Here is a 19,252-nt window from a genome sequence, read left to right as displayed (position 1 = left end):
CTTGATGTTTGTCCTGGGTAGAATTCTTCTAGAAGGAAAATCACCAAGTCATACGGTAATTCTGTTGAACCTGAGACACCTCCTTGTAAAGGTGTTCATATTTTATTTTCTCCCAAAGTAAAGATGGTTTCAGATCACTAAAGAATCATCCTGAAGAAAACCCAGTTGGGTGTAGGTAGTGGGAAAAAAAATTGATGAAAATGAGGAAAATGGGAAGTTACCACAGAAAGGAACATCAAACAGACTGAAAATACTGAAAAATAGATCATGAACTGACTGAGGGACAAGCCAGCAGATTAAAACATAACCAGAACCGTGTTCAATGACAACATAAGAGATAAAAAAGCTAAACTTTCAAAGTCCTGTAACTGTAGTGAATAAAATCTCTGCATTCTGGTGGAGGGTAAAACCATCAACAGGAATGTTACTGAGCTTAAAAAAGGGTGAGCCTGACCATAAAACCACATCACTTAAGAGCATAGGGACAAGGGAAATAGCCACCTATAACAAAAAAATTTGGATTGTATTCACATTGGACAACTTCCAACATACTCCAAGTCATTTTTGAAAATTATTTGTTGAAATTCAGCCGAGATTGGGAAGTAAAACCCAGTAAGATATTTATCATTTAAATATAGTAAAAAAAATTCTTAATTTAGGCAGCTCCCCTAGATATTTCCTAATTTAGGTAACAAGGACCTTGAACCAAATAGAATTGTTTCTGTGAACCACCAGCCATTGACCAGTTTTTCAATCTAGCCATCTCAACATCTTTCTGCTTAATTTTGAACACTTAACTCCCCCCCCCCTTTACTTCCAGTATCAATACTGGCATGCTATTAAAAATTCTGCCATAAAAGGGATCTGAAAGTATTTGAGTAAAAAATTCTCATACTGCCAACTTGAACTCAAAGCAAAATGAAAGCTCAATGTTGTATATTCATTAGGTTGAACCATATTGTCAACTCTGACCATTTTTGTCCCCTTAAATAGAAATGACCTTGTCTCATACAGTTCCCCATTAGTTATGGCTCATACCGTCTCCAGTTCATTGGCAGCTGAAGCAATGTGGTGATGTCAGCAAAAACAAAGTGGGCTAGGGGTGCCCATGGCCACCTCAATCACCCTTAACCCAAATACATCCTTGAACTTTAAGTCCTTACCATCACCTGTTTTGTTACTTATTTTTTACCCAATTCCTACTTCCATTTCAAGCATCCTTCATGTCAAACACTTCAAATAACAGATTCCAATTCATGTTTAAGATGCTTCGAGTACAAGCCTATTTCTAATACATGCTGTACCTCATTAAGGATCTTTTAGATTTCCATCTTATTACAGCAATCTATTTCATTATATTGCAAATACTTATGGTATCAGTAATTGTCTCCTAGAGGTATGTCAAAATTAGCACTGGACAGCAACCAAAAAAAAATAACATCTTACAATTCAGGCAAGAGCACAACTTTATTTTCACTAATAATAAACCACAATTGACAACAACAGGAGACTGTGCAGTTCAACTTTTTATTTTAATAAAATCAGAATATGCACAGCACATGCAGTGCTAGCATCTAAACTAATACAATAAGCAATTACTAAAGCTACAGTGACTTGAGGTTCAATCCTTACATTCAGCAAGTTTAAATCCATTCTTATGATTTTTGAAACTTTATAACTGAAAATATTGCTTACTGATAAAACTTGCTCAAATGCTATTGCTGAATGTACAAGTCACTGATTATGCCAATACAACAAAGATAACCACATGTTTGAGGATTGCAATGTGCCAGACATTCACTGAAAAAAAAAAAAAAACACAACTAAACAAAACTCACGCAACAAACATCTGAGAATCTGGACACTTCATTATCAGTGTTTTGAAGTGTTTCATTAATATCTTAAGACAAGTGTATCAAAACCTTGGCATGTTTTAATTTCAAGTCGCCAATTTCGTTTTTACTAACATCAGAAAATTATGGCTACACTGCCAATGCCGGGTCTGCTTAATTTGACTTAAGAGTTTAATATGACTTAACATTAAAAGCTCACACTACCCCGAAATATATAATTTCACGCATACGGTGACATTCAACATTCAAGTGCCAGTGTTTTTGTACTGTCTTTTGGTCAAGTTTCTTTTAAACTTTCAAAGAATCACTTTTAGGCTTACAAAAATAAATATTTGTCAAAATGTTCAATAAATATTACATAAAACTAGCAGCAAAAAGTATCTAGAAATCTGTCGTGTGCAAAGTTTTCTTCCCAACTATCACTCCCATGGTCCCAAATAAATTTTAGAATCTAGTCCCATCCCCCTTCCTAGACAAGCTGCGTTCAACAATCTCCAAGAGACAAAATAAGATTGGAAGTTTAAGGACACGCACACAAGACATATATATAAAATCCTCTGAATGTGCAATAAAAGAAGTATTTTGTAAAAAGTTATGGGCAAAATGTACAAGGGCCTAAACCTAGACTAATTGAAATAGCACCATAACAAATGACCTCAATACTGTCAAGTGCACCTACTTAATAAAAGTTTTGAACAAGGCACAATACACTTGAAAATCTATTGCACTTTAGGAAATTTTTGCCGTCTCCCTATGCCACTGTAAAAAGATTGAGCGTTTTGATCACTGCATTCTGGCCACAAAATTAGCACAGAATTCAAAGTGGCAGAGGCATTTTAGTGGTGGACAATGCTCATCTTTGGCCAGATTTAGCATAACAGACTATAAATACAATGGAAACCTATGCAACTAAAACTGACTGAAACTGCACTGTATAGCAGAATTGACACCTTGTGCAGTTATGTACATATTTCCAACCTGTGTGATCTCAAAGATTTCAGTTTGTTACTCTTCTGGAGCCATTTTTACAAAGTCTATAGTAAGCCAGTTTAACATCTCAACGCAGCTTGAACAGAGTAATGTGAATCGGCATTTAAAATAAAGCCTGCTGCATTAATTCTTCCTGTTCATACTTTCTTGACCAAAAAACATCAACACTAGCATGCGTTATTAGACCAAAAATCATCCAGGGCCCTAATGAGGGCTGGTCATTGCTGTGGTCAGCCATTCTACCATTTCAATTTCATTTATGGCAGGCATTTAAAAAGTCTAAGTAGATGAATTCTCCTAAAAACCTATTTCATGTTATCAGACCTTTAAACTTTCCCTGTAATAGTATGCCCACATTTGGCTAGCTCATAATTAATGATCTGCCTAAACATTGAAAGAGGAATTGCTGTATTTACTTGCATTAACTTTGAAAACAGTGCTTTGAATGTATGCATGTATTCATACATCACCTCATCATGACTGGAATGGCTTGTTTAAAGACTATCAGGTTCTAAATACCTATCCAGGATAGAGTGAGCAAATCAGAACTTTAACTTAATACAGTTTGCCACATTAGAAACTAATTCCATTAATATGCTTCAAGATGTTTGTTGTTTTCCCCCAATCTACAAGTACCAGAAAGCCCTAATGCAGGCTACCGCATAAGTTTTTTCCTTATAATATTTATGGATGAATCGATGATTCCTGTTAAGTTGTATCACACCTGTGTGCCAAGGTTTGATTTTAGCCCAAGTTCAGTAAATTTATTTTGTCAAAAACAATTGATATCTTGAGCATTACTGAGCCAACAGGACATCAAAATAAAAAGTTGTCTAAAGTTAAAGGCACAGTACATTAACAAACAAATGATCCTCAGTCACAAAATTATAAATGCAGTTTGGGATGGGGGTTGGCAGGAGGGGAGTTAATCCAAACTACAGCAATGAAGTCTTCAAACCACCTTCTGAACAGGGCTAATTGTTTCTTTCATCTCTTCGTGTGACCTTGAGCTCCCTTTAAAAAAAAAAATTTTCAGTGGAGAATCACAGCTGGTAATGTACTGCGAGTTCTTGAAGCTACACAAGGTATAGTCTGGCTAAGTTACATGTGGTTTCCATATTAGCTTGTTTGGCAGGGTGACCTACTGCAAAGTAGGTTCAATTACCCCACCAGTCGACCCCCTGGGAGTTGTAATTTCCTCCATATCCGTCACTGTTGTAAAAGCCTCCGTAGCCACCTAACGAGAGATTTAAAAAACAGAAATTAGTTATCTACTGTTAAATATAATCTTTCCCTTCTGCACATATTTTGATATAAAATTATAAAAAGCAATCTACAGGCCCTACCTTTCCCCAATGTTTTTAACTATGCTTTGAAAATGATGATTAAAAGGAAAAAACCTCCCCAAAGCCATGAGATTAAAAAATTAACATTACCTCCACCAAACCCCCTACTGCCGCCATGGCCACCGCCACCACTACGGCTGCTGCTTGCACGGCTGCTGCTGAAGCTGGAATTGCTGGAGCCACTACTTTGTCGATAGTCTCTGGCACCAAATCCTCCACTGAATCGACTGCTATAAGGACAAAATGTGCATTGGTTCACATGAAGACAAAAATCCTACTAAATAACCCAAAATTCTTGCCAAAACTTCCCAATGACCACACAACACTAATGTTTCAGAACCTAATGTGGCCACATTACATGCTGAAATAACTAGTCATTTTTTATCTTTAGAGAAAGCTACACAGTAACACTGTACCCAACAGACCTCAAGCTACTGTATATGAATCCCTTTTATTTCTACCTTAATGCTGTACATCTATTTTTAAGTTTTAAAATTGATTTTAGCCCTGGCAGGTGTGGCTCAGTAGATTAAGTGCTGGCCTGCAAAAGGTTGATGGTTCGATGCTGTCAGAGCACATGCCTGGGTTGTGGGCACATGAAAGATAACTGACCTTTCTCACAAGGTTTCTCCCCATCTCCCCCGCCCCCCCCCCCAAAAGAATAAACAAAATCTTTAAAATACTTGCACTGAACACAAACTGTACAAAGAAATGGCTGCAAGAGGGAAAAACTTCCCAGTGACCAATTTCTGATTTCCGTTCAATCAATTCCCTATCTAGCCCTATTTTCCCTGCTCTAATATTGATTTGAAAGGACTTAGCCATAAAAATGTGCCACTAACTTAGTGTCACCCTTTCTAATAATACCCTTTATTAAAGCTTGTTAAATACTTGAAGTATACCATTTGTACCTCACCTCTTAGATCGTCCACGACTGCTACCCTTGTAGTGGTGTTCATAAGCCATGTTTTCTAACCAAGATGGCACTTCTTGTTTAGCTTCAACGAGCAGATCCAACAAATCCTTTGTGATGTTTATGTTCCTCTCATTAAAGAATGAGGTGGCAAGGCCTAAAACAGTTCCAAAAAGTAAATTAAGGTCTTCCATGAAGTAGCATAGTATTTGCCCTGTCCTTAGAATATTAAGAATAGCATTTTTAAAAATTTACAATTTGCAGCCCTGGCTGGCGTAGCTCAGTGGATTGAGCACAGGCTACGAATCAAAGCATCACAGGTTCAATTCCCCATCAGGGCACATGCTTGGGTTGCAGGCCACGGCCCCCAGCAACTGCACATTGATGTGTCTCTCTCTTTCTCCCTTCCCTCTCTAAAAATAAATAAAATCTTCAAAAAAATTTTACAATTTGCTATGTAACCAACTCAAAGTCCCTTGAACAAAACCTGACTTTTCTATCACTTCTGTTGCTGAAATGTATTCTCTAATGCATTCCTTGGAAATATAAGCTCTTACAATTTAAGACCATGAAAAAGTTCTTTGATGCACACATCTCACTGGAAAAAAAACCAACAGAACATCAAGTGACCACTTACCAAGGTTTCCTACACGTCCTGTACGGCCAATGCGATGTACATATTCTTCAATATCGCTTGGCAAGTCAAAATTGATAACATGTTTCACATTTGAAATGTCCAGTCCTCTTGCTGCTACCTGGAAAACAGCTTGTTACATACAGACTACTTAAAAGAAAACCAATAGTTGAATATGAAAACAAGATAATATTATACATACTGCTGTAGCTACTAGAATTGGGCTTTTTCCTGAGCGGAACTGGTGAAGGGCCTCTTCTCTATCTCTCTGAGATCGGTCTCCATGGATACTGGTACAAGCATATCCTTCATGGTATAAGAAATCCTCCAGAGAATCTGCACCCTTTTTGGTCTCCACAAACACTAAGGTCAGTGAATCCTTGCCTAAATTTGAAAAATTACCAAGATTTGTGTCATTAGCAGGAACCTTTTTCTCTCTGCACTTAGTAAACATGCAAATAAAAGCAATAAAATGTGATCCAAATGGATTCTCATTACCCAAGGCACCAGACTGACACTGAATTATAGTTTTACCTGTTGCATTTAGAAGGTCAAGCAGAAATGACCGTTTGTCTGACTCTTCCACCCAAACTACTTTTTGTGTGATGTTCTCAGAGGTAGAGCCAACTCTTCCAACAGCCAAAAAGATATATTCATCCAAGAAATCGCGAGCAAGCATCTGAAAGAAAAAAAGTTTTATTTATCTACTGGCACAAACAAATTCCTAAGTAAACAAGTTTGCAGCAAACAAACAATACCTGTATTTCCTTAGGGAAAGTAGCACTAAACATCATAGTGTGGCGAACTCCCTTTGGTGGCATTGTATCTTGTTCAACTATTCTACGTATCTGAGGTTCAAACCCCATATCCAACATCCGATCAGCTTCATCCAACACCAAGTACCTGTCATGAAAAAATTCAGTTTTAGTATAACTGTATTGACAAATTCAATTATATATTTAATCAGGTTGTTAAACTCCTGACATCACACAATGATACATGTACATAAGACGAGTACAGGATTTTGCCACTAAATAAATCATCCAAGATTATATGGCCAAATTAGCTCTTACTACTTGTCAAAGTGTGGTCTTTCTCAGCCTCTACTAAAATGCCACTGATTTTTCAACATTAAAACCATGAGAAAACTTTTTGTGGAAATTAGAGGACAAAATAAACCACTTAATTTTAAATTTTAGACAGTGCTAGAAAGCACCACAAAACCAATGGCCAGTAGTAATTATAAAAATCAACATACTTGCAGAAGTCTAATCCAATCTTTCCTCTTTCCATCATATCCACTAGACGTCCTGGAGTAGCTACCAACAAGTGGCACCCACGTTCTAAGTCTCGAATCTGCTGACCAATATCAGCACCACCATAAACGACACAAGGACGAACTCTAGATCTGTATGAAAACTATAAACAAAGAAATCGTTAACTTCAAGGCTGAGAGTTTTACATGGGCATAAAAACTTTATTAGAATCAATGAGAAAGGTGATAATTGCTGAAATGCATATTTACCTTCCTGGCTTCCTCATAGATCTGTACTGCCAATTCTCTAGTTGGTGCTAATACCAAAGAGATTGGGTATTGTTTGCGGCGCCCGTACCTTCCATTTTCCTAAGAAATTAATTTATGAATTAAATAAACTTAACATTATTTAACAGCCCTGACTGGTGTGGCTCAGTGCACTGGGCATCATCCCACAAAGCAAATTCCTGGTCAGGGTACACCCGAGCTGCAGGTAAGGTCCAGGGTTGGGGCACGTGCAAGGGTCAACCACACTGATGATTCTCTCCCTCTTTCTCCCTCCCTTCCCCTTTCTCCAAAAATAACTTTCTAAAAAAAGATTCATTACATCAATTTTCTTCTGTAATTTATGGATTATGCTTGAAAACTATTTGTTAAATATACTATGGAGTGTTATCTTAGTGTCTTTTAGAAAGCTCTTTACATCTACCTAAAAAGGTCTACCATAACTTCATTTCATAAAGAAATATTTACCTTCATGGCCCTCAAGGCCTCGCCTGGACCATCTGAATAAATCTGACTCAAGATGGGCAAAAGAAATGCTGCAGTTTTCCCAGATCCTGTTGAAGAGAACAAACACGTCTTCATGCAACCACAAAAAAACCCTGCATATTACTTTTTTCCTGTAAGTTAATACCAAGTAAAGCCCTGACCAATGTGTCTCAGTTTGTTGGGCATCTTCCCACAAAGCAAAGAATCACCAGTTCGATTCCCAAGTCAGGCAGGGCACATGCCCAGGCTACAGGTTCCTTCAGTCCCTGGTTGCGGTGCATATAGAGGCAATCAGATCGATGTTTCTCTCCCTTTTTCTCCCCTACATTCCCCTCTCTAAAAATAAAAGCTTAAAACAGCAACTTTGATCCACTTGTAACGGGAGTCAACTAAGGCCCAGATTATTTTTGTAAATAGAGCTTCACTGGAATATAGCCATGTTCAACAATTTGCATATTGTTTATGGTTGCCTTCCCACTATACCAGCTGAGCTGAGTAGATGGCAAGAGATCCTGTAACCCATAAAAAGTTTATTTTGTTCATTTAGAGAAAAAAGTATACAAAGCTCAACAACAATATAGTATTCATTTCTCTGCATTTGTGTTTATAAAGAAAACAGGGCCCTGGCTGATACGGCTCAGTGGACTGAGCACTGGCCTGAAAACCAAAAGGTTGCTGGTTGGACTCCTGGTCAGGGCACAAGTCTGGACTGTGTGCCAGGTCCCTGGCTGGGGGTATGTGAGGGGCAACTGATCATTGTTTCTTTTCCTCCCTTGTCCTCGCTTTAAAAATAAATAAAATCTTTAAAAGTTTTTTTAAGAAAACAGGAATTTTGCCTCAAAAGTGGTATCAATGTCATTACTAACACTTCCTTGCTGGTAATATACTGCTAGTGTATAAAGGATGCCATTCTCATTCTCTTCCATAAGGCCAAATGATTTGCATGGTATATTTTTAGTGGGGAGACCTTGCCAACCTCTTTCAAAATGGTCAAACTCACATATATAAGCAAAGCTTGTACTAAATTCAGAGGCCAGTTAACTATCCCCATTTCCAGAAGATGGTAGGTACTGCTTTACCCATGGAGGCCTTTCCCTTGGCCACATACCCATGGATCAGACTATTCTCTATTCTTTGGTACTTTTGTCAAGTGAAGCTTACCTGTTTGGGCACAAGCCATCAAGTCTCTTTTCTCTTTGATAATAGGAATAGCATGCTTTTGCACTGGAGTTGGGCGAGTATAACGAGTAAGCTCAATATTTCCCATAATAATCTCTCCCATCTCAACATCACTGAACTGTCAAGAAATTCAACAGGGTTAAATTGCTAGAAACAACTTTTTGCAAAACAATGGGGCTGGCTTTTAAAGTAATTTAAGAGAATTGTTAAAATAAGACAGGCATAGTCTATATATGCCTTCAGGAAGCCCATCTCATTCTGAGGTACTGTGAAAAAAATGTACATTTCCCTGCCTTAAAAGATTAAGCAAAAACACTTACACTTTCAATGTGTGGAGGACAGTTGTTGCCTGTTGCCTCAACTGGAATATCATCATATTTCTCAAAATTAATCCCAGTGTTACCTCCAGAAAAGAGTTCCCTGAAATCAAAACATTAGCAAGTTTATTTGTTTTAGTAGCTAATAAGGTTGCAATGCATCACAATTACTGAAACTTACTGTTCCAAGCGTTCACTTGGTGGGAGTGGTTTTGACCAATCATCCTCATCTGATTTGTCACACCAGCGACTGTTTCCACCACGTTCATACTTGCCAAAGCCACTTCTGTCACCACGGCTGCCAATGCCATCATAGTCACTCCGTCCACGATCATCAAACCTAACAGCGCAAGCAATTAATCAGAATCTTATCATTTAACCAGTATTATATTCCTACCACTCCCCTAGAACAGTACCTGGAGAGAAATTCAATTATTCATTATGGCCAACTTCAAGGGTATCAACAGTCCAATTCTGGCTTCCTCTTATTTGACAAATAAAGCCCTCTTAATTTTCACCGGACTGTATATATCATTTACATAACTTTATTTTATAAAATCGGTATCCTTCTTTATTTCTGTAAAATTATATAAGCCTACACAGGCCTCATACATGCTGAAATTAAGAATCAAATCTTGTATACTTGAAATCAGCATGGAACTTACACCTTTATATAGTTTTCATCCACATATATTTAGTGGTCAGGGAAAAGAAAATAGCACACCAAGTATCAATTGTCCCAGTTATACTAGGATGTCATTTAAAGGACAATTCACCTGTGTGAGATTTTTTATAAAAGGTAGAAAATAATCCTTACCTGAATTAAGATGTTTTTAGAGTTTTAGGCCTGTTTTCGAAAAATCAGGACACAGGACTAACCACAGCTAATAGGCACAAGAGGTCAGTTCACCACACTTTGTATAATCAAAAAATATAAGGTGTTTAAAAATTGTCATATAGAATATCCACAAAAATCTCAACCAAATTAGGCCATTCGCTAAACTTACTTAAATAATACATAAAACTATAGAAATGTAAAACATGTATTTTTAAAACAATGACCTGTTTCAAGTTAAAACATGTTTAAAAATCTCAGGAAATTTCCTGGTTCCAGAATTTGCATCCTTCCACTTAAGTCTTCAACTTATTTAGAGGATGATTTTTACTATATTTAATACAAAAATATGTATTATTTGTATAAAATGGAAAAGGGCATGTTCTTACTCTCATCTAACTTCTATGTAAAAGTTCAATTTAATAAAGACCTCTTACAGCTAAGTAAATACAATCAGACATAATGCTTAATATCTAAATAGGTATACTATTAAGGAGAAAAAATAAGCTTATTAATGATCCAAGTACAAAGATAAGGACTTACCAAATTAAAGATCAATTCCTAACATGCTATATTGTACACACAAGGCAAAACGATAAGAAATCACATACCTTCCCCTTGACCCACGATCACTGAAGAAACTAGACTTTCCTCTTGAATCACTACGAGGTCCAAAACTGCTGTATGCATCCTTATCTTTACTAGAACTCCAACCTGAACTGTCCTTGTCATAGAATCCTTCAATTAAAATAAAAAAAAAAAAAAAAACACAAACCCATTGTAATGTATTATTAGAAATCGATAACACATTAACATGATTCTTATGTTTCTAAATTAGAAGACCTCCATCCACTTTATCTCATCTCCGTAGACTGGAGGGACAATGGAAACAATTCCTATCATGGCACTAGAAGAAAACCAGTATTTAGAGCTGGCCTTAAATGTTTTATATCTCTAATTCTCGAGACTAGAAAATATTACACACTAAACCAAACCTGACAATCTAAAAATGTTCTGAATACTACCTCTAAAATGTCAATAGCTTTGCCTGTAATACAATTATGGTACCATTTATGACCATCAAAATTTAATTTCCATTCATTTTATAGGTTGAGTGAATTTACTAGGAACCAGTTACCACTGTTTTAATGTTTATTAGGGGTGATAGTCATTTAAAACATTATTGAGTGTCAGGTTACTTTAATACAGTTTAAGTACTTTCCAGTTTCCCTAGTAAAAAGTTTAACAATGCTTGGTTCACATGAAATACATACTGTCTGACAGGAATCAATTCCTAGAAGAAAAAAAAAATCCTCACCCTTACTCTTAGTGTGGTCAGGTTCCTAGGGTAGAGCTATAAAACATTCAGTAAGAGGGGATGACAAAAGTATAAACAGGTAGAAGGTTTAAAGACAAATACAGAGTTTAACTAGCTTCAGTGGCCCTTTATTAAACAGTCATAGTTTACAAGTTAAGTTACTTTCATTCAGTCTCCTGCCTCTACTATTAGCCTGCTTGGTATCAGCTATCAATAAAAAGTTTGAGTTAGAGTTCTAAGATCTCTTTCAATTCTAAAACCTCTGACAGTGCCTCTCCCTTTGACTTCTGTCACTGCAACAAAGGGGAAAAGAAAGCACTAAATATACACAGCGTCAATTTCAGCTAGTAAATTCTAAGGAACAATGACAACACCCATGATTATAAAGACAAATTCTACAGTAACCAGTAAAAATGATATAACCAAGTGATGTGATAGAAATAACAGTTTATATCCATGTACTGCCAAGGACAGTGAAGCCAATACAGACTACTATGGATAAGGAATGACAGCAAACCACATGTTCCTGGGGACTCTCCCTACCCTTTCAATCCTACTTCCATATATCCAGTATATTCCCTCCTGACCTTTAAAGCATTTTCCTTTTTCTGCAAATCTCAAGATCACCCATTTTATGAAATATATTGCACCCAAACAGTAGTTAAGGCAAGTAAATGAAACCAGAGAATCACTCCCAAATTATTCAGAGTGTGCCCAGTGCTATATACTGTTAACTCTTCTGCAATAACCCCATTTTTGTTTGGCTTCTCTGCAAGTCAGAAGTAACTGGGTTGTTACACCATGCAGTTTGGTTTACATAGTAGGGTACCCACTCACCTTTTTCAAATTAAAATGCTGTAAATGGGTACAAACAAATTAAGCAAAGACTAGTGAAATTGTATAAAACCATGCCCTTGGCCTCAGACGAGTACAACATAAGAAATGCAGTTTTTTCCACTGTGTGCCATCAGATGAGATTTTTCCAGTGATTAAGTCCTAATATTTGAACTGGCTGACAGAAGCAGAGGAAAGACATTGTGTTTACAAACTTCCCAAGGTGCCTCATTTTCCCTAAGCTCCAACCTCTAAAGACAGCAAGATTTAGGTCTAGAAATTGCCCAAAAGACTTACCTTTAGTAGCTTCCCTGTTCCTTAAGTGAGGAGGAATATAGCGTCCTTCTAAAAAATAATAAAATGAATGTCCAAAAAGTTCAGGTTAAAGATTCTTACCAATACCTGAGCTATTAAAAAATGGTCCTGGAAAGTTTTTATTTAAACTCTAGTCTTCTAGTCTGACTAACTTGAAAATGCACAGGTGGGGAAATGAACCACTTTTATTTTTAAAGTTATTGCTTTACAAAGATAACATTAACAGAGGGGAAAAAATTGGCAAATAAAATTTGACCTGGAACCTAACAGTTAAATAAGGTATATCCACCACGTAAAAAGAAAAGTTAACTCACCGTATTACTAGTAAATCTGCAATTTAACTTTTTTTTTCTTTCTGGGTTGAGTTAAATAATAAAGATCTCTATTAGGAGGACCAATTCCTAACATTCTTAGCAAGTATGGTAAATATAGTGAAATTCGAAACAAATACTAGCCCTTATTGGTGTGGGTCAGTGTATTGGGCATTATTATCCTGCAAACCAAAAAAAGTCCTGGGTTGGATTTCTGGTCAGGGGACCCCCCTTCCCATGTGGTGAAAATGGGGTGGGGGGGGGGTGGCAGCAGTGGTTAGGAGCCTATGAGAGGAAACCAACTGATGTTTCTCTCTTGTTCTCCCTCCCTTTCCCCCTCTCTAAATAAAAACCCCTCTGGCCCTGACCAGAGTGGTTCAGTGGGTTGAGCATCATTCTGCAGGGAAGTCGCCAGTTCCATTCCCAATCAGGGCATGTGCCTGAGGCAACTGATCCATGTTTCGCTTTCTCCCTCCCTTCCCCTCTCTAAAAATAAATAAAACCTTTTAAAAATTTTTTAAACCGAGCCCTGGCTGGCGTAGCTCAGTGGATTGAGTGCAGGCTGTGAACCAAAGTGTCGCAGGTTCGATTCCCAGTCAGGGTACATGCCTGGGTTGCAGGCCATGACCCCCAGCAACCGCACATTGATGTTTCTATCCCCCTCCCTTCCCTCTCTAAAAAAAATAAAAATAAAATCTTTAAAAAATTATTAAAAAAATTTAAACCCTCTGGGGGGAAAAATAAACCTTTATAGTTATCTAACTTCCTTTCAAAAGATGATACAGTGACACAGCATTTAAAATCCTAACCACAAGATTTAATACAGCTTTGTTCTATCCTAGTTTCATGTTCTTTATGGAAAAAGAGTAGCTACAGTGATTAAAAGTGAAAGTTCCCTTTAATAGTTTAATCATGTTAGATTCATTAACACAACCCCACCACCTCTAAGCTTGGCTCACAATTCACAATAGGCAAACTCTTCTAATTTGTGTGTTGTATAGGCTTTTTTAAACTATTTTTACCCAAGAGAACCAATCCCTTTCTAATACCAAAAGTTATGTTTTAGAATTGGTCACTAAACATAAATTCTTTATACAGTAAAAATTGGAAAGGAAATCCTTAAAATTTTTTAAAAGGCTTTACTTATATTTTTAGAGAGAGAACCATGGATCAGTTGCCTCTTGCACACCCCCAACTGGGGACCTGGCTCTCAACTAAGGCACTTGTCCTGACTGACTGGGAATAGAACCAGCAACTTTTCAGCCCCCAGGCCAGCGCTCCATTCACTGAGCCATACCATCCGTGGTAAAATTCTTAAAATTTAAAAAAAGCCAGTAAAACATCCCAATAGTAAAGCTCTAACATTCAGTAAATACATTAAATGTTTTACTTACTGCTGGCTGTACTTCCTCCAGTCTGACTATCTGAAGAGTTCAGGTCTAGGCCAGCAAACTAGGAAGAAAGTTAAATAGTTAGTAGACAGTCTAAGTGAAGCATTACTAAAACTAGTCTGCCTGCTAGCATGTATATCAGCACTAGTTGCTTTGCCTACACCTCATGGGGTTGGAGTAAAACTCTTAACACGAATGTGACCAAAGAATGTGCTTTTAAGACTAAAGTTCTAAAATACATTCAAAATGAATTTTCCTTGTAACATTTTCCATAGCAAAAAACTCAAGAAAGAAATTAAAATTTTAAATGCCAAACACACAAAAAGTATTATTTTAGCTCCAATCACATTTGACAAATGTTTCCAATGCCAACTTTCTATTTGAAATTATTTTAAACCTACATCAGAACAAAATTTTAATTCCTTTTTCCCTAAATACGGCACAAATTTTAATTAGGGTAAGCACACTTAGGAAAAAAACTAACATATCCACCCATTGAAATAAGTTCAAAGACTAGGCATAAATAGCACAAATGGCACTCAATGCCCTTAAAGACTAACATTTTACTACCGTTACTGCCTATTTCTACCCATCCCCTTTATAGGGTAGTTCAAAGCCTCAACATTCTAATAAATAAATAAATAAATAAATAAACAAACAAATACCTGCTACCTTCATCACATTTTGTTGTTATGACTAACCAGGAACTACTTATAAATAGGGGGTTAAAAAACTATACAAAAGATATGTTTTGAAGGCCACAGAAGACCAAGTTACACACTGATGCCACCTGTCTGCAAAAGTGATGTGTGGCAATTCCATAGGTCTTCCTTTAAAGTCAAGATGATACTGCCAAATTGCAAGCATCAATGGACTCATTAATAATTGGAAACATACACTAAGTGTTAAAATGAAATAAGACTTTAGTGCCTTATTTCCATAATTTCCATTAGCAAAAACACTGTCAGGCTTTAATACTTATCTCAACAGACTGATTATTTTAAAAAGCACAAAAGAAAAACTGCACTTGATACAAGTTGTATTAATTTTACACTTGGCAACAAGAAAAACTACTTTAAATGCTGTTATGATTACAGTCATAATTTTCTCAGTTGTGACTTTGGTTGCTGCTGGATTCTAAGGATAGCACATTCTTTCAAATTACATCCATTACAAATTTAAAGTTGGTTCCTGCCTGTTATCTTAAAAAATGGCACCATCTATATGGAAAATGTTAAAAGTTGCCCCAACACCAGATTTTTCTCTGCTCCATTCAACATAATGACGTATGAGCAATTTGGAAGATTTAATGTAATTGATTCGTTAATGGGGGAAAATGCTCCCAAAGAAACATCGTTAAATCCCCCCAAATAAATTACACATGGTACTTTGTGTCACCAAGTTTCGTTTCAAAATTATTCTGGAATTCATGGAAGGCAGTTTACTTAACGGCTCCAAACATCCTATTGAAAAGGGTATCTGAGGCAGTGTCCCCGCTGCTGAGGAACGCAGACTTCCTGCCACCAAAAGCCGTAACTCTTCTTTCAGCTCACACATTCTCCTCTCCCCTACCCCCACATCCTTGAAAGAGGGGCTATTCTAGTAAGACACCTTTTCTGACCTATTTTAAAAATTTACTTCACGGACAGCAACAAGTTAACAAAACTTTTTATTTTCCTCCAAGCCACATTCAGGGTATTTTTTTCCTCCAGCCAATTCCAGGATCAAACGCCACTCATCAACGTAAGGACACTCATACAACTCGTGGTCCCTTCTGCCCCCCCCCCCCAAAAAAACCCGCGTGGCCATCGGTTATATCGTCACACGTTAACTGTCTGGAGGAAATACAGAAGAGCCACTCCGCGTCCTAAACCTCCGTCTCTGGAGCCCAGCGCCACGGCGCCCGCAGCGGCCCATTACTCCCTCCCCCCCCCCCCCCCGAACCTTCTGCGTCACAAAACTTTCCACTCCGGAAACGCGGCCTCCCGGGCCGCAGCGCCGAGCCTGCGGAAACCCGGCAGGATAGAGAAGGCTCGCGGAAGGACGCCGGGGAGGAACAAAATGCCCATTCCATCCTCCTTTCCAGGCCCTCACAGGGCACGGGACCCGCTGGTCCAACCTCTCCCGCTAGCGGGCCGCACTACCGCCCAGTCACCCAGCACCACACAAAGAAGGCCGCCGCCATTACCCCTAGCGCCGGCCGCCCCCCGCGCTGCCCCCTCCCACATTCCAGGGCTGCGTTCCATCTGAGGCGCGCGCCCCCGCGCGCGCGCGCCCGCCTCAACGGCGCCTTACAAGAATTGGGCCGCGTGTGAATAGAGGGCCAAAGTCCTAGAGGCCAAAAGAGTCCCCACTAACGTACCGCGAACCACCCCCCCCCGCCCCGCCCCCCCTGGGTCACTAGTCAGTCGAGGTTTGGGCGTGCGCCTCTCCGCGAGAGCGCGGGCACCCCCTCCCCCTCAGCCCGCCTGCGCACGCACACACAAAAGCCGCCATTGTGCTCGTCCTGGGGACAATACCCCGGGCCAAGCCGGGGACTCGGCCCGGGCGACAGCCACAACCGGCATCCCGGCCACCTCCCCGTTGCCCCATAGCCCCGGGACACCGACACTCGCCAGCCCGAGGTCCCCAGGAAACGGTAAAGAAGGGTGCCCAGTCACCGCTGCGCCATAAACCAAGTAAGGTTAGGAGAGGGATTCGTAAAACCCAGCAGGCTCCTTGAAGCTCACCTGCTGGTCCAGCCCGAGAGCATTTTCAACCGCCACATGACTCATCCCTGAAGAATACCGAGAACTCGGAGTCTTCCGCTGCTGAGCGAAGATTTGATTCACCGCGAAGGCCCTCTCACGGGAGAACTGCGGCTCTGGAGCGAACGGCGCTGCCACGGACCTAATATACTCACTCGAAAGACTGCTACGTCAGCACGTAGGACGTGTGCCCTCCCTCTCACACCCCCACTCCCCCTGCCCCCAGCACTTCTGCCTAGCTACTGCGCGCTAGTTCAGCCCTAATCTCGCGGGACTTCCTAGTCAGTCCCGTTCTGGCTGGTGGTTTTCCCGTAGATCTCAAAGCACCAAACACCGCCCTGTTTCGCTTGAACCTGTTACCCGGTTCTCTCCTAATACCATAACAAGTCTGGGAGTTCACGAGACCTCGCGAGAACTCGTCCCCCCCCCCCCCATACACTACCCTGTCTGGGAGTTCTCGAGATCTCGCGAGAGCTCGTCGTTCCGCTTAATGCTCCTTCAGAGGTTTTAAAATTTCACTTGAGGTTTCTTTCACCTCTTTTCCCTACACTTCTGGTTTTTGCTGTTCCTTTCTTCCTACCGCGCGCCCTCTCTCGTTTTCCTCTCACTCTCTGGACTTGGAGATGCCGTCAGATTTCTCCAAACTAATCAGCCCTAGGTCTTCCGGGGGGCAGGCTCCCTGATATCCCAGTTTGGAAAAAAGAGGCCCGAAGCCGAGTCACGTGACCGCTCTTGCCGGACGCGGTGGCCATTTTGTGCAGCAGTAAACTGGCTGAAATAGAGTGCTAGGAATGCAGGGGGCAGAAGGGGAAAACGGGGAGAGCAGTGGGCAGAGAGGGGAAGGGGGAAGGAGGAGGAGGAAGAAGAGCCGGATAGTCACCGAGTTAGGGGTGGGGGGGAAGTGGAGGGAAGCTGGCAGCGTGCACTGCTGGCCCACGCTTTCCAAGGCGGTTGCCTAGGCAGCGGGGACGCTGCCTGGAAACACCGCAGACCCCTCTGTGTCACCCCCAGACTCGAGCGTGCTCCTGCGCACGCCCGCTTCCCGCGGTGAGGAAACAATAAGACAATCACGCGCTGAATTTAAGAGGGTGGTTGCGCACCCTCCCGGGACCCCTGCCCTCCGCGGGTACAAGTACTGCACTAGGCCCCCATTTTCCTCCCACAGGGCACCCATTGGTCTAGGGTCGGTGACTTCCTGCGCGGTGTTGCCTCCCCCCAAAGCCAAGGGACCCTGGGGATCGAGAACGGTACCCCTGGGGACCGGCGGTTTTTTGCGCGTGGCGCAATCAGGACTTGGCATAGGAAGTGTTACAGCACTATCGGCCTGGGGTCGGGGTAACCCTTAGGCCACTGCAGTGGGTGCGGAATGGGAAGAACTGCGTTTCTGCCGTCAGAGGAGCCCCTTGTGGCCCCCTCCTAGCACACCACCCCTGGTTCTAGCTTTCATGCGCAGGCCTTCATATAGAAAACAATGTGTTAACTTGAAGCGAGTGGCCGCACAAACGTGGTTCTTAGAAATGCTTTCCCCCTATCTTCTGACAAATAATACCCAGGGTTCTCCACCATCCCCCAAAATGCCTTCTGCTGCAAGAATTAAGATAGCTTGTTGTCATCACATAATTTCCCACATACCACTATCCCTTTCTGATTTTTAAAATTTAAGTAACTTTAAAGAAATACGGAGATAGCCCCAGGCAGGTAGCTCAGTTGGTTAGAGCATCCTCTGGATATGCCAAGGTTGTGGGTTCAATCCCATCAGGGCACATGCAAGAATCAACTGATGAACAGCTGAGGGTTCTAATTCTGTGTTGTTCTATGAATAGGTGGAAAACAGCGATCTCCCTCTCTGTCTCAACTCAATAAATAAAGAGTTTTTAAAAAGAGGGAGATAATATAACACTTGTGTCCTGGGGCAAGTTGCTTAACTGGTTTGGGTCTCAATTTCCTCATTTATAAAAGGACTCCGCCGGACTAAGTAACCCTATTAAAACCCAACTCTTTTTTATGACAGTATTTCATAACAGCCTAAATAACCATACTGAAATAACAAATCACAGATAATCTAAACCTAACAACACACAATTTTTAAAAAACATGACCTAACTGTAGAATAAAAGCAGAATGGTTACAATAAAAGTATATATTTTAATTTGTGAATGTTGCCACGCAACAACAGTCTATAGACACCTGTCCGGTGCAGTTATAAAATGCAAACTGAAAAAGTGTTTTCACAACTCAAGTAC

The 19,252-nt window shown here is 40.1% G+C and overlaps 1 protein-coding gene across 2 annotated transcripts; it reads right to left on the bottom strand.

Moving 5' to 3' along the window:
* Positions 1–1,448: 1,448 nt before the first annotated feature.
* Positions 1,449–17,387, bottom strand: DDX3X (DEAD-box helicase 3 X-linked). 2 transcript variants are annotated; one of them, XM_028522384.2, is made up of 17 exons: positions 16,992–17,387; positions 14,266–14,323; positions 12,543–12,590; positions 10,705–10,831; positions 9,440–9,598; positions 9,262–9,361; positions 8,924–9,059; positions 7,745–7,830; positions 7,262–7,360; positions 6,995–7,155; positions 6,495–6,639; positions 6,271–6,415; positions 5,939–6,120; positions 5,740–5,857; positions 5,106–5,259; positions 4,280–4,419; positions 1,449–4,080 (listed from the first exon to the last, which is right to left on the bottom strand). In XM_028522384.2, the coding sequence occupies exons 1-17, from the start codon at positions 17,034–17,036 to the stop codon at positions 4,001–4,003; spliced, it is 1,983 nt and encodes a 660-aa protein (XP_028378185.1). In that variant the 5' UTR covers positions 17,037–17,387; the 3' UTR covers positions 1,449–4,000. The 2 variants fall into 2 exon arrangements, with proteins under 2 accessions (XP_028378185.1, XP_028378186.1); XM_028522385.2 differs by having other exon boundaries at positions 4,280–4,416; positions 16,992–17,149.
* Positions 17,388–19,252: the final 1,865 nt, after the last annotated feature.

This window comes from Phyllostomus discolor, chromosome X (genome assembly GCF_004126475.2).
Source record: "Phyllostomus discolor isolate MPI-MPIP mPhyDis1 chromosome X, mPhyDis1.pri.v3, whole genome shotgun sequence".
NCBI lineage: Eukaryota > Metazoa > Chordata > Mammalia > Chiroptera > Phyllostomidae > Phyllostomus > Phyllostomus discolor.
This window is presented reverse-complemented; position numbering and strand designations above follow the sequence as displayed.